The 16,040-nt window shown below is 40.8% G+C and overlaps 1 protein-coding gene across 1 annotated transcript; it reads left to right on the forward strand.

Annotated features, from left to right (window-relative positions):
- The first annotated feature begins 13,945 nt into the window (after positions 1-13,945).
- cldn5b (claudin 5b) lies at positions 13,946-15,823 on the forward strand. The gene has a single exon (XM_015000664.2). It carries the CDS (start codon positions 14,036-14,038, stop codon positions 14,681-14,683), a length of 648 nt encoding a protein of 215 aa, XP_014856150.1. The 5' UTR covers positions 13,946-14,035; the 3' UTR covers positions 14,684-15,823.
- The last annotated feature ends 217 nt before the right edge of the window (positions 15,824-16,040 follow it).

Here is a 16,040-nt window from a genome sequence, read left to right on the forward strand (position 1 = left end):
AATAAATATAAAGTCTTTTTCATGGAACAGCATAGTTTCCATTAACCATAGAGTTGCGCAAAGTCAAAGTATGAAAATAAATTTGCTTAATGGAAACACAACATTTTGAAAAAACTCAAATTTTTTGATAAGTTTTTTTTGCGTTAGGATGAGGTGGTTTTGTTGGCCTTATTGAAAATAGATGCATTTTGCACAACTGAAATAGACAGAAAATCCATAATTGAGTACAATTTCCTTCAAAACTCCACATACTCCCAAATAGGCGGGGCTTGTTGCTCCAAACCCTGAATAAAACATTGACGTCTCCTCTGATTGGCTGATAGATAATGAGGGCTAGCACCATGGCTGAATTATGAATATATCTCATGTAACTGTATACATCCATTGTATACATCCATCATTTTTAATGACTTATCGCAGGAACAAGTTTATTTAGGTGTAATCTTGATTTCATTTCTTATTTAACGAAGACATTGCAATTGCAAAATTGTGTTCGTTCAACATCGCAGAATATAGAAAAAGATTTATGCATATTTGTAATGGAAATGCAGCTGGTGATGAAAAAGCACTTGGTCAATGTTGTCCCCTGAGGCACCCATCTGTTCTTTGACTGGTTCAAAGAACATTCAAAGACACTGTGAGGGACTGGCACAGACCAAAGAGTGCAACATTATGAGACATCAACCTTTCAGGAAAGGAATGGGCATCAGACGAAGCTTTCACCTGAACTTCCTGTCCTCAAGTCACTGAACAACAAATCAGTGGCCATGGTATCGTCTGCCAGTGGCATCGACCCTCAGGATGGACGAAGCAGAAGCTCCAAGAGAAGCAAATGATTTATCCATGTACAAACCGGATTCTAAAAAAGTTGGGACACTAAACAATTTGTGAATAAAAACTGAATGCAATGATGTAATAGAACATAGATGGCAGATCAAAAGTTTAATCTGAGTAAATGTAACATTTTAAAAGAAAATTATGTTGATTCAAAATTTCAAGGTGTCTACAAATCCCCAAAAAGTTGGAACAAGTAGCAATAAGTGGTTAGAAAAAGAAAATTGAACATATAACAAACAGATGGAAGACCAATTACCACTAATTAGGTCAATTAACAACATGATTGGGTATAAAAAGAGCTTCTTAGAGTGTCAGTGTCTCTCTGAAGCCAAGATGGTAAGAGGATCACCAATTCCACCATTGTTGCACAGAAAGACAGTGCAGCAATACCAGAATGGTGTTACCCAGAGTAAAATAGCAAAGACTTTTAAGTTATCATCAACCATGCATAAGATCATCAAAAGATTCAGAGAATTTGGAACAATCGATGTGCGTAAGGGTCAAGGCCATAAAGCTCTACTGGAGCTTGTGATCTCCGGGCCCTTAAACATCACTGCACCTCAAACAGGAATGCCACTGTCAAGGAAATAACAGCCTGGGCTCAGGAATACTTCCAGAAAGCATCGTCAGTGAACACAATCCACCGTGCCATCTGCCGCTGCCAGCTGAAACTCTACAGTGCAAAAAGGAAGCCATTTCTAAGCAGCTCCACAAGCTCAGCCGTCTGCACTGGTCCAGGAGTCATTTAAAATGGAGTGAGGCAAAATGGACGACTGTTCTGTGGTAGTCATGATTTGAAGTTCTTTATGGAACACTGGGATGCCATGTCATCCAGACCAGAGAGGACAAGGATAACCCAAGTTGTTATCAACGCTCGTTCAGAAGCTGCATCACCAGCTCTCATGGGGTTGCATGAGAGCTGGTGGCCTGGGCAGCTTGCATGTCTGGAAAGGCACCGTTAATGCAGAGAACTATGTTCAGGTTCTAGAACAACATATGCTCCCATCTAGACGTCATCTCTTTCAGGGAAGACCCTGCATTTTTCAACAACATAATGCCAGACCACATTCTGCAGCAATCACAACATCATGGCTACGTAGGAGAAGGACCTGGGTACTGAAATGTCCAGCCTGTAGTCCAGATCTTTCACCTATAGAGAATATTTGGTGTATCATAAAGAGGAAGGTGCGACAAAGAGGCCCAAGACGATTGAACAGTTAGAGGCCTGTATTAGACATCAATGGGAGAGCATTTCTATTTCTAAACTTGAGACACTGGTCCCCTCTGTCCCCAGACGTCTGAGTGTTGTAAGAAGAAGGGGAGATGCCACACAGTGGGAAAACGGCCTTGTCCCAACTTTTTTGGGATTTGTTGTCATGAAATTTTGAAACAACATATTTTTCCCTTAAAATGAAACATTCTCTCAGTTTAAACTTTTGATCTGTGATTTGTGTTCTATTGTGAATAAAATATTATATGTTGGCACCTCCACATCACTGCATTCAGTTTTTATTCACAAATTGTCTAGTGTCCCAAATATTTTGGAATCTGGTTTGTATCAAGGCCACTGCCACAAACATCTATGGTTTGGACATTGTGGGCTGGATGCTAAGTAGAAAATACAAATAGTTTTCTCCTTTCTTCATTATCTATCACCAACCATGACTGTAGCATAAGACTGCCTGTAGCTTCTGGGAGGGAGACCAATGAAATTCCTTAAGTCTAAGTCGCTGTTTGGTGAGCAGTTGATTTTTTGGGGTTCAAATAGGAAGGGGGAGTGACAGTGAGGATAAGTACCACCTGAACCATGGTATTCTTTCATGGTTCAAAGAAGAGGAATTGCTTTTTTGAAGTATCAACACCAGAAATACATGAACGTTCCTGCATAGATCCACAAAATAGTGATCAGTTTCACTCAAAGTGTTCCAGCTGACTCCACACAGTTCAAAACACAGATTTATAATGTTGACTTCTTATGTCGACATAATAAGTCAACATTCTTATGTTGACATTTTTTAGTATGTTCTTTTGGAATTTAATGATCAGCATCAAAGTCCAGTTTCACTTATTTTGAGTTATAATGTCCACTAGAGGGGACACATCTTTGTTTGTTGGTTCTTTTTCAAAGAAAAATATTTCCAGTACTCATATTACATTCCACATATATGGGAAAGTTTAAAAACAATGACTAGACAGCAGTTTTTTTCCTGGTAGTCAGTATAACACAATTCTCCAGAATAGTTCCCTCCTCCTTACTTCACAAGTTCCACAACTTTCACAGATTAAAATGAATGCTTACAGGAAAGCTAAGTTCCAGAGAAAAACTCAGCCCAAACACAATATATGATAATAACCATCTGCAGCTAAACTTGACAATGCATGTGAGAGAAGATGAGTTATGCATACATGGGGCATCTCTTGATATGTTGAGTAAAAATAAGAAATACATTACAGAGCTACAGCAGACTGAGCCTCTCAGGTCTATATTTACAATAAATCTTTAAATATGCTGGATCTGACGGCTGTTTGAAAATAATCTGTTATGAACAAAATGTTTTTACAACGAAAAATGTGAAAATGTGTTGTTGTTTTTTTTCTTGTTCTTTTTTACACTAGCTGAATATGGACACCGTTTTCCTCACACCTGTAATGGAAACGCAGCTACTGGCAACATCAGGTCGTCGATGATGTGATTTCTGAGACGCCTTTCGATACTGTTAAAAAGAAAAACAACCTCACAGCTCCAGATGTGTTAGCTTTCCATGGTGTTTGCAAAACTCAGTTGAAAGACTAAATTCTGGGAAAAGAAAGCCAAAACAAGAGCCTCAGAGGAAAAACAAACCCATGTGTTCCCCTGAAATATCATGTGTCTGAGCTTAAATGTTGAACAGCTGTAGCTGCTTGGCCAAATACTGCCAGTTATTGACCCTCCCTTCCCTAGAATGATATAATACTGATCAGTGTCAAAGGAAGGAGTGAACTCATGGAGTTTCTTATGAAAATCTGCTGAGTGGAAAGAATGAGTTGATTCCAGGATCTGGTAGGGAGATATTCTGCTCTTGCTGTTGCACAACATGGATCTGAGAGACTTAATTTAATACCACGATACATTAAAGATCTGCTGTTGTTGTATCGACCATGTCTGCTGGATGCAGAGCAGAACCAAAGATGGAGAAGCAGCATTCAGCTTCTGCACACCATAAATCTGGAACAAACTTCCAGAAAACTGCAAAACAGCTGAAACGCTGAGTTCCTTTAAATTAAGGCTAAAAAACATTCTTCAGCTGGAACGTTATTAGTTTCAGTTTGGATTGCAACTTTTCATTAACTCTCTCTCCCTCTCTCTTGCTCTCTCTTTTCTTTTTTTGTTGATTTTGTTTTTGTCATATAAACACTTTGAACTGCCTTGTTGCTGAAATGCGCTATACTGATAAACTTGACTTGGATTAGATACTCCCCAAACTCTCAGCATGTTGTAAACTTGTTGGTAATGTTGTTTGAATGAAAGTCTGACAGGTTGGAACCACAGAGAGCCTCATGTGGAGATGGAAGCAATATCTTCAAAATAAAATAAATAAAAATGTACAAAAAGTAGCTAAAAATAGACTTGTAGTTGCAACTTGGTGACTGGATGTAATGCATTGGATTTGCTTCAATAGAAACCATTTGGTATTAAAAAAAAACCTGAAATGAATTGCATAGTTCTCTAACTGGGATTAAATTGTAACTTATATACTTGAATCTCTATGAGCAGACTGGATTGAACTGACTAAAACTTGTCTACATATTGTACCTGTTTTGTAGTTTTCCTTGAATTGACATACAGTACATAACAAACCATATGTGGCTGGGTTTGCTTTTAATGCAAAGAGAAAAATGTGACATAGTGTAGAAAAGGAGGAACTGGTTACCAACCTTCATACTGTGACTGAACAGACTGAATGGAGAGAAGGAAAGAGCTGAAATACTGATGTGTTGGATAAATGACACAAATAGATCAGCTTTGGATGGTCAAAGCTAAGAGGGACATTTGTTCACAAACCATTTCAAAGATTCAACAAGCAAGCAGAGTTTAGTGAAAGACAAGGCTGTGTCTGTATTAGGGATGCACAATATTATTGGAATGGAATCGATATTGGTCAACATTAGCTGTACAATTTAATATCGGACATCGGCCATTCCGACAAAAATAATTCACAGATATAAAAGTGATATAAAAAGTGATATAAAACATAAGAAACTCTTAAGTATTAATGCACGACTGACGTGCTTTTCACTTGTTGCTTGTGAACATGTTCAGTTTTGTTTTGTAAAGATTTACGAATTTGCTATAATCCACTTTAAACAAAAACTGAAATGAAACACTGGCTTTATTTTGTATTGATCCCCAGAACAATTTAATATATCAGCATAAGATCTGAGTTTATGGAAGGATGTAGGCCTCATGCTACATCTATAGGACAACACCAGTATGTGAACACTTCCCCTGCGACGACACAGTGACTTCAGCTGAGAAGCAGGTTACCACAGGAAGTATGGAGTGAGCGCCGTACAATGGCCTATTACATGTGTTTTCAGTTGATTTGTTGGCTGCCAAGGAGCACAGAACCTACCAGGAGGAAATGTGTATTGTTCTGCTGGAGCATTTTCTCCTTCTCAGTGGCATGGGGACAATGGGCTCAGACGGTTATTTGTTCTTCGCTAAACACACAGGAATACCAAGAAGACAAATAATAATAAAAAATTAAAAAAAGCTCAGAGTTGCAGGCGGTGTGCTCTGCTGTCCTTCTGAGAAACCAGCTGGTCAAAATTCCAAGAAGACAAACTCCCATTTCTCACATAAACATTTGTGGACATGTAGAAATCTCAAAGATCATGACAGCCTGAGAGTGGAGGCAGGAAAGGTGTGGAAAATGAGTTATGATCTGTGCTGTGTGGCCCCCGTGCTATCTCTGATCATGCTCCACAGAGACAGGAAATGGTGCTGCTGCACACAGGAAATGAGCTGATGGCTCAGATAAGATGGGAAAATGCTTCCGGAAACCAAAACAAGTCCAGGCATAAACAGAGAGCAGGAGTATTAAAACCATGTCAAACAGCCTCCTGCAGCACATTCACAGTCACTGCCACACAAATGAACACAAAATGGCCGCCGCAGTAAGATCCTTCAATCTTATTTATCATCAGCATAGTCATGTCTATTGTGACCAAGTTTGTTTACATTGTTGTCAACACATGTGCCTTTAAGGAAGGTTTTGGTCACCATTTCCTTTAATCACTTGATGTTAGTTTCTCTGTGATTACTTCCTGTGCATCATCACTCTGAAAAGCAGCTCTGTAATCATCAACCCCCTGTTAGTGGCTGCCATCACCACTTACACTGCTACTGAGTTTTATCAAATAGCTGTATTTCCATTGACATTTCAAAAATAAATTTGCTTAATGGAAACACGTCAATTTTGAAAAACCTCTTTTTTCGCTAAAAGGTTTTGGCACTAGGATGAGGTGGGGTTTTGGGCCGTATTAAAATTGTTTTATTTCGCAAAACTGCAATGGAAATATTTTTTTCATATCTCACCAGTGACATAATCAACTGAATGTTGCCTGACGCAAACCACGAAGTAGTTGGAGGATGAAGTTTTTTAATGGTTTATCTCTTGAACAACCTTATTACATGTGATTTTAATTGAGTTTCTTATTTTATGGAGACTTAATTTAACACCACGATACATTAAAGATCTGCTGTTGTTGTATCGACCATGTCTGCTGGATGCAGAGCACAATTGCAAAATTGCGGTGTGTTTTTATTATCACTGTTTACTGGTTCATCTTTCCTTCGGATTTGAAGTAAGTTCAGTGACCTGTTTAGTTATTCAAGCTAAATCTTTTAAACTAGATAAAAGATTTAACTTTTAAACTACACTCCTCAAGGGCTGGTGTCGTGAAACTTTGCTTCAGCACACCTGGCTGCTGGCTCATTAGCAGAGCTGAGGTAGAGCCTGACTGTATGTTAATGATGCAGTTTCACCATTTAATTTAAGTGTGAAGGACAAGGGACACATCTAAAAATTTTAGGCTGCAATCACACAGGAAACCCCTAACTGTAGGATCAACAGAAAATGGAAAGCTGACTTAAAATTAAAACGACCAATATTGTTCAAAGTCATCAACACTGGAAACAGCACCTTATACATGGCCTCTCATTCTCCAGGAAACTGTGTATTTTTGGCTCCATTCGTTACAATGGAGGACTATGGTTTATCAGTGTCCGCTGATAATGTATGGAAGTTTGTGGAAAGTTTGCAGTGGAGGAGGTGCTATAGCACAGACTACTGAGGCAGCCGCCCTGCTGAGTGGGAACTCGGGGGATCCAGTCTGCCCAGAGACATTAGCAAAACCCGGCTCAGAGCTAACGAAAAGACTACAGCACAGTTTCTCCTGCTAATGCTCCTCTTCTGGATAACAGGGCTTGTTTACAGCTGCTAGCAGACATGCAGTTATCCAACCACAGAGTGTTTCAGGACTTATTTAAAAGTGAAGCTAACTGCAAATTTCAAAATAAAAGCCTCAATATCCGTCTCAAGTTAGGACACTGTCTTAGGCAGTGCACTAATATTAGCCTTTACTAATAAGGCAGTGCACTCCCAGGTTAGTGCACTGCCTTGCACAATATTCCTCCGCTAGAGTGAGAAACGGAGTGGATTTCTGACCCCAAAACAGGTTTTAACTCGCCCTGACGCCCACAAATATGGTTCTATTGGTATGATAGTCGGTCATGATGACACCTGTCGCGGCCTTCCATTTTCCAAAAAACCAAAATTCCAACAAAGGCCGTGGGTGTTAACAGGTGGTCTGATTTGAACGCACTTCCGACTTAATTTGTTTTGAAAAAATATATTCTTTATTTCTTATAAAAAATTAGCGACAAAATAATTACCAAAAATGTCCTACAACTTAGCCAAAAACGAAAGTAAACTTAATGTAACGAACGAAAAAGTGAAAAGTGGTCAAAAAATCATTTACCAAAAACCTCCCGTCCACACCAGACATTTGCCAAACAATGCCTCCACCAAGCACCCGGTGTGTTTTTAATTACTCAAATTAATGGGAGGGTCTAACCAATTACCAACATAATCTAATCAATTCAAATATACAATTTAATTACAGATTTTTGATCTAAACTAACTTAAGTAAATTCTAACTTCCCAAAATAAAAAACTAAATTAGTAGAAATTACAATTTGCAAACTTTACATAAATGGCCACAACAACCGTCTCTCTCTCATTGCTGCTATTACTGTGAGTGAGGTGCAGATATGAATCGCGGTACTATCAAAGACGAGAAATGGCCCTCTCACACCCTTCAAACGGTTTTCGAATACGTCTCACGGTTCCAGAATGGGAAGGATTTGTTCGGACTGCTTTTTTCAGAAAAACTGAATGATGTTGGTATTTATGAAGATAAACCTGATATTTGTGTTTTGAGTTTTTCTTTTTTTTTAACCTTCATTTGAAACAGTGTTTATCTGTTTACCTCCAGAAGACGGGCTGCGATGGAGGAACTCTCAGCTGCAGGACTCTGTCATATCCAGCCTTTGTTAAAGCAGATGGAATGAGTCACCAGGAGAAGAGGAGGCAGAGGCACGGAGGATTCGTAGAACCAGCAAAACTGAACAAACATTCTGACCAATGACCTCCTTGAGGTGGGATTTCCTCCTGTCTGAATCACTGGCCTCTGAAAGCAATAATGCTCAGTGACTAATGGCTTTCATGTGAAATTGTTCTAATATTGGCCTCCTGCAAGTTAGCCTCTCAGCTCAGCTGTGTTGTAGCACATTGTTGTTCAATCAATTTTTTTTAAACTTCCTCACTTTGCTTGTTTGCAAAGTTTCATTTATTGTGTGTTAAATGCACCAAACAACCTCAAACCGAAGTGTAAAAAGGTGTGTGCGAGTGAGGCTCCCTTCAAAATGGAGCCAGATCCACCAGTTCTGTCCAGAGAAATGGACCAGAACTCCAGCAAGCGACTGAGGGAAGTTTGTGGAAGGAAGCCCAGAAGGTTTAATGTACGTATACTTTTGAATTTGAGGAAATTTACAGCAACAAAAACAATGTTCTTGCCAAATTTTCTGGCATTTAGCACATAGAACTAATTTTAATAATTCTTTTTTTTAAGGTTTTGTTGGCTCCAGTGGCCTTTATTTGAAAGTAGTTAAACAGGGTAATCAGAGAGGAAGAAGACATTTGGCAAATGTCACCAGGGTGGGAATTGAACCTGTGACCATCACCATGAGGACTAAGGCCTCAATACATGGGTTGTGCTTTGCCACTGCACCACCACAGCACCCCAAGTTTAGTAATTATTAACAAGAAATGTTTAGAAGCTAAAACAAGAAAAGTTTGGTCAGATTTAACTTCAGACAATGAGAATAAAAGTTTGCCTTTTTATTCATTGTATGTAAATATCTAGACCCATGTCATTGTTCGTCATTGCGGTCCCTGCTGTTGTTTTATTACCAACCCAGCAGAGCTCACTCTCTAAGTTCAAACTCTTTGGCAGACAAACCAGCATCAACCAGGATCAAGCCGCCGGCCCATGTGCCAAACTCCAGTACCGGACAAACACACAACAAAGCATCATAAAACAAGGCCTCGCTCATCCATGTGTGCCAGCCAACATCGGCAGGTGACATTTGATGGTGGATATTAAAAATGGGCTGATGTGGAAAAGGAGGAGGTAAACATTCCCCTCTGGCTTGGGAACAATGGAGTCACAGGGAAGTGATAAGACACAGGACATCCTAACACGGCCGTGTCTCAGGCCTCTGACACACTGCTGCTGTGTCTCCACATACACCAACCCTGCAGCTCCACACAACAAACTGCAACAGTACAGGGCAGAGTGTGCACCATGGTAACGGACCCAACTGATCAGTTGCACTGTCACAACTTAAAATACAATGAAAGTTTTAAAAAGCAGGAAATAGCTAACTTAGATCTTTGACTGTAGATGGTTTTTATGCTTCTTTAAAGACACTGTATTTGGCATAACAGAATGGGAATATTTAGCTCTACAGCAGGAACTCTGATGCAGTAAACGTAAATGTAAAGATTGCTCAGATTTCCTTGTGCAGGTGATTTTTGACTAATTTGCTGCTTTAGAATCGATTATTTCCAGTCCAGGTCTTTCCACTGCCTTTACCGCTTTATTTGTCAAGTATTCCCAGCTTTTTGTCATGTTTCACAGACTTCAAAGTATTTTTTTGGTATTTGATTGTATAGATAATTATCACACCATTACAAAAAAATACAAGCTTTTCTTTCTTTTTTTTCTTTTTTTTTTTACAAAAGTGCAGTTGTCTAGTTCTTCGGAGTCAATGTTTTCTTGTAGAACAACCTGTGAGTCTCTCACATCAAATCTCAATGAAGTACAATAAAACTGTGGATGTCAAGGCAGGCTGGTGTCGCAGTGGTAGAGCAGGTGGTGGCTGTTGGTACTTAACAAAGCCATGTTGGGTTGATTCCTGACCTTTGAACCTTTACTGCAAGTCTTCCACCATTCACCCTCTACCTCACATGTGTCAAACTCCAGTCCTCGAGGGCCACTGCCCTGCAACTTTTAGATGTGCCTCTGCTGCACCACACCTGAATAGAATAATTAGGTCATTAGCAGGACTCTGGAGAACTGATCTACACAAGGAGGAGGTAATTAAATCATTTCATTCCAGTGTTTTGTACCTGTGGCACATCTAAATACTGCAGGACAGTGGCCTTTGAGGACTGGAGTTTGACACCCTGCTGTACCTGTTGGCTGTATTGTGAATAAAGACCACCAGTTCCACAAAAGACTTTGAGAGATTAAAGGGCAGCACAGTGGGGAATTTAGTAGCACTGTTTTCTTGCCCCAAGAAGGTTCTGAGCTGTTGCTGAAACAATTGCTGCCTGGGGGCGTGGTCTCAGTTGAAGTTTTAAATTTTACCCAATCACTAACATTTGCCCTTGACGCATGTAATGAACCAGTTCAACGCTATGAAGCTTGGCAGAAATTGTGCTTTAAGCAACCATCCTTCAATGCAAAGAGAGAAGAGTCTGGCCAAACAAGGCTGCTGATGTTAATTTAATAATATTTGGAATTGTGACCAACACGACTGAACGGCTTCGTTCACTTCCTCTGCTGCCATCGCTGAAACTACAGACAGAAAATCAATGTTATCATTCACAGCTTTTCCTTCTGTTCACTGATTGGCCTGGTAGAAAAATCTACCGGAGAAATCCAAGTCAATGGCAGAAAGCCTAGAATGTCTGTGAAGGGGAAATGAGAATTGAGCAGATTAGCATAGGAAAGCCAGGCTACAGCAGAGTAAAAAAGAGAGAATCAAATAAATATAAAAACCTTAGAATAAGAAGAGGTGGTGAGACCCCATCATCACACACTGACCCACTGGCTCTCTGTGTTTTACAGTCCAGAAGGTAAACTTCAGATATTTTGGATCACTCAGCCTGCAGAAGGAGGATACCCGTTTTTTGAGCAGCCATAAACATTAAACCAAAGAAAGAGAAGAGGAAGCATCTGGCTTTTTAAACACACACTCAGAACACACACACACACACACACACACACACACACAAAGACAATATTTAGGTCCCCTTATTGAGTCTGCTGGCCGTCTCCACTGCCTCACCGTTGATTAACACACATTCTCTGGGGTTATATATCCAATCAGAGCACAGCAACTCTGACCCACTCACCTGCTACGTGACATCATGACATGTTCTTTTTCATGCTCTTGTGCGTGTGCATGTGTGTGTGTGTGTGTGTGTGTGTGTGTGTGTGTGTGTGTGTGTGTGTGTGTGTGTGTGTGTGTGCGCGTGTGTGCGTGTTTGTGTTTTTGCATGCACTGCAGTAATGAGATCTCCAGGTGTTGAGCTGATTGTGTTTTTCTGAACGAATGTTTCCTTTGTCATCATGCAGGCGTCCAGTTTAGACTGAATGACAGTTTGGCTTTACATTCTTAGCTGGCAGGTCATTTCCTGTAGATACACACGTTTGTATCTACAGCTGGGCTTATAAGTTTACATACTCTGGCAACACTGCAAAAACACAAAATCTTACCAAGTATTTTTGATCTAGTTTCTAGTGCAAATATATACACTTGAAACATACTGGACTAACTTACAAGTAACTTTTAAGCAAGATATATGAGCTTTTTAAGTCAATAATTCCTTAATACTGCTTTTTTAAAAGTACTAGCTCCACTGGCAGATTTTTTCATCTATAATATGGGAAAAATGTCTTATAACAAGTGAAATGATCTGCCAGTGGAACTAGTACTTTTTTTATAATGAGCTCAGCAGATGTGCAGTTCCACCAGGTGTTTGCTAATTGCTGCTGGCTAGTCTGAAGGAGCTGAGTGGGAGAGTGAAGAGGAGGGCTGCTGTGTAAGCTTGTAAGCTGAAGCTCTGAGGAGGAGGTTGGTGGGACTGCGTCCACCCATGTGTTTTACACAGCTTAATGGTTGCCATGGAGATTAATGGATTTCTCAAACATGCATGAAAGAATCAAGGCAACACTCCAGGTGTGTTTTTGAAAAGGGGATAACATTATAATATGATGTACAGCTCAAAAAAGTCTATTTTACATGATACTGCTCCTTTAAGGTGCAAAATGAAAGTAGAAGAGGGCGATATGGGTTATGAGGGGCAAACTGTCCAGTAGTCATGATGAGGTTTACCAGGCGTGTTGGTTGGCTTACTTAACTTTTTGGCTTTTCGCTGTTTCCCACATCCGCTCTTTCAATTCACAACTTCCTTGTGAAAAACGTCACCCAGAGCTCGGTCACCAGAGACAACACAAACTTTGAGCTAAATAGCTAACTTAGATCTTTGACTGTAAAATTAAGTTAAAGATAATTTATTTTGAAGCTGTGTTTTTCATTTGTGGCAATCATATAAATCTCTGGGTAATGTGTCATCAACTGGCTCTGATCTGTGATCAACCCCTGCTGCTTTTCTGACCCACTTGTTAGAATATGGTTGTTTCTGTTGTTGGACATCACTTCCCCCTCCAGGTCCAAGTTTTGGGTCAAGCGTTGATTAGAGAACAGAGATGTTATCGCTGAACCACACCTCTTCCTCCTTCCATTTTGTGTTATCTGCCTCAGAGATCCCACTTCGTGAGTCAATGGAAAGCCCAGCACAGTAACCCTAACTCTGCCAAGTGTGCTGTTATGATTCAAACATGTTTGTCTGATTTAGACAGAACGAGTGCAGCACTGAGATTGTGTCCAGTAACGGCAGCGGTGTGATTAGAGCGGGTGTGGCGCAGCTTCAATCGACGCGCTTCGTTCTTACTGCAGTAAACACAGAAACACTCAATCGTTGCTCATTTCCACCCCTCCATGCCATTTTTAGACTGACCCCGCTTTTTTTTCCTTTTTGTTGAAACTTTTATAAGTGAAATGTGTGATCACATTCCAAAAAAAACAAAAAAAAAACAACTGCTCTGTTTTGCTGCTTGGCTTGCTCTTTATGTAGGTCAGAAAAGAAGACAGCAGGAAAACACTTCAACATCCAGCAGTTCTTTATAAAAACTCTTAATAGCAAAATTACTACTAATAATAATAACAACTATTATTATTATTAGTAATTATTTATTAATAATTATTATCATTAATAATGGGTGAAGTTTCTCTCCCAGGGTCAGAATCCCAGGGGACAAGATCAGAGTTACAAGAAAAATGTCAGAATTTCAGAAAAAATATGTCAGAATTCTGAGAATAAAGTCAAAATACTTTTTTTTAGTGGCCCTGATCTTCTATAGAAATCTAAAGCCACATTTCGTCCCTCTTACACCGGGAAGCTCTCTGGTCTCATGGGGGGTCAGGGTTGGGGGGGTCAGGGTGGGGCGGCCAGGGGGCACCACCTCTGAACTGTAAACATTCTCCCACGTCAACATGAGCACGTGCCCTCCTCATCCTCCTCATTAGCTGACGCAAAGATGCCTCTGTTGCTGATTGGCCCAAAGTTTTACTGTTTTGTCATTGTGTGTGAGTGCGTGCGCGCGCGCGCGCGTGTGAGTGTGTTTCTGATCCAAAGCTGAATAAAAGGTTGAGCAGAACTTCTCCGACCAGCTGTGATCAGAAAGGAGCGCAGCACGCGTCACGTCTCAGGGACCCAGCAGAACTGACAGAACCAGAACCATGTTCGCCGCCTGCCTGGAGGTCCTGGGGATGATCCTGTCGGTCGCCGGCTGGCTGCTGGTGATGATCGCCTGCGGGCTGCCCACCTGGAAAGTGAACGCCTTCATCGAGGGCAACATCGTGGTGGCGCAGACCATCTGGGAAGGGCTGTGGATGTCCTGCGTGGTGCAGAGCACCGGACACATGCAGTGCAAGATCCACGACTCGGTGCTGGCGCTGGCGCAGGACCTGCAGACGGCCCGCGCCCTCACGGTCATCTCGGCCGTGCTGGGGGTCGTGGGGCTGACGGTGACGGTGGCCGGGGCGCAGTGCACCAACTGCCTCAAGGACGAGACGGTGAAGAGGAGGGTGGTGTACGCCGGCGGGGTCATCTACATCCTCTGCGGGCTCTTCGTGCTGGTTCCCCTCTGCTGGATGGCCAACAACATCATCACGGACTTCCACAACCCGAAGGTCCCCCCCGCTCAGAAGAGGGAGATCGGGGCGTCCATCTACATCGGCTGGGCCGCCGCCGCGCTGCTGCTGTCCGGCGGCACGCTGCTCTGCTGCTCCTTCTCCCGGGGAGCCAGAAGCCCCTTCCCCATCAAACTGGCTCCCACCAAAACCATCACGGCCAGCGGCGAGTTTGACAAGAAGCACTACGTGTAAACCCACTGGAGCACGTTTTGTTTAGGGGACTTTTAGTTGGGCAGAAGTCCGTCCAGTTTCGGACGGTTCGCTGACCCGGAGCTCAGAAGTTCGCAGGAGAAAAGCCTGTAAAAATATGAGTGTTGTTGAAATGAACGTTAATTACTGAGGCGGGTCAGCACAGCCAGGAGCCTGAACTCTGAGGACAATCAGAACCAGATTATAACTAAGGGCTGGGATGTGGTGAGGTTCCGATCCAGTCACTGACTGTAAAACCGAGCAGGTGTTGTGGTTGAGTTTTCTACTGTTTTTGTCATTTTTGTACAGATTTCTTTTTCTTATAAACAATACAGCAAAATGTACTGCATTTCCTTTTTTTTTTACATAAAGAGTCTCATGATATTTGATGTATTTTTGTTTTTCTTTAGAAAAAGAAATTAAGTCAGAAATATGAATTATACTCACGGAAGGCTAATGGGACACATGCAGGGCTCTCCTCTGATGAACATGGTGACAAGACTTCAACTCAGAAACTAAAATCTTATCTTTAAACTCATTGCATTTATTTAGTGGAGAGTTAAATTTACCAGGGATTATCTTATGCATACAAATTGAGCCTTTGTGAAAAAAAATACTTTTTACGATAATCAGAGTGTCTATGAACATTGAATTAGTTGCATTAATATGCAACTATAATTTGGGATGGGCACATTTCTGTTAGATGTGCATCGATTTAAAGGGAATGGCTTCAACTGGAAAAGAAAGTAAATACTGAGAGCCATCTCTACTGTCAAAGTCTTTAAAACTTTTAAAGGTAGAAATTGAAAAATGGAAAAGAAAAAAATAAATAAGAAGACTGACTAAAGATTATCTGGTCACCACGCCCAGAACGTTAACTTAATGGAGTTCAGTGTAGCACCCTCCTCCATGGCAACCATTTATTAAAAATATTTTGGATTTTACTTATGTAAAGCAATTATGACTATGTTCATTTTAATCAGATCATTTTAAGTATAATTTATTTTCCTGTTCAGTACTGATAAAATTTTAAATTTAAAAGTGTAATATGTTTTTTTCCCAGACACATAGAGCCATTTTATAGCACAACTCTGACCTTCAGTTGTTACAAAAATGGTGTATATTAAACGTGACTTAAAAGAAGTTTGACTTTGTAATTTATTGCCTTAAAATTGGGCATCTGTCTCTTTAAGAAGCTCCAGCTCCTTCCAACACTCTGCCTTCAGCAAGTCATCATAACATGGCTCCTCCATCAGGCCGTTTACAACCATCCTTTAGAGCAGTGAGCTGAGTGAAAGTTTGTTTGACAAACTCAGTGTTCCACCACTTCCACCAGGTGTTTGCTAATGGCTGCTGGCTA

This window comes from Poecilia mexicana, unplaced genomic scaffold (assembly GCF_051168715.1).
Source record: "Poecilia mexicana isolate PSO_F unplaced genomic scaffold, ASM5116871v1 scaffold_12, whole genome shotgun sequence".
NCBI classification, from domain to species: domain Eukaryota; kingdom Metazoa; phylum Chordata; class Actinopteri; order Cyprinodontiformes; family Poeciliidae; genus Poecilia; species Poecilia mexicana.

What these genes read in the sequence shown, in the direction of transcription:
- cldn5b (XM_015000664.2), top strand. Translation starts at nt 14,036, where the DNA reads ATGTTCGCCGCCTGCCTGGAGGTCCTGGGGATGATCCTGTCGGTCGCC.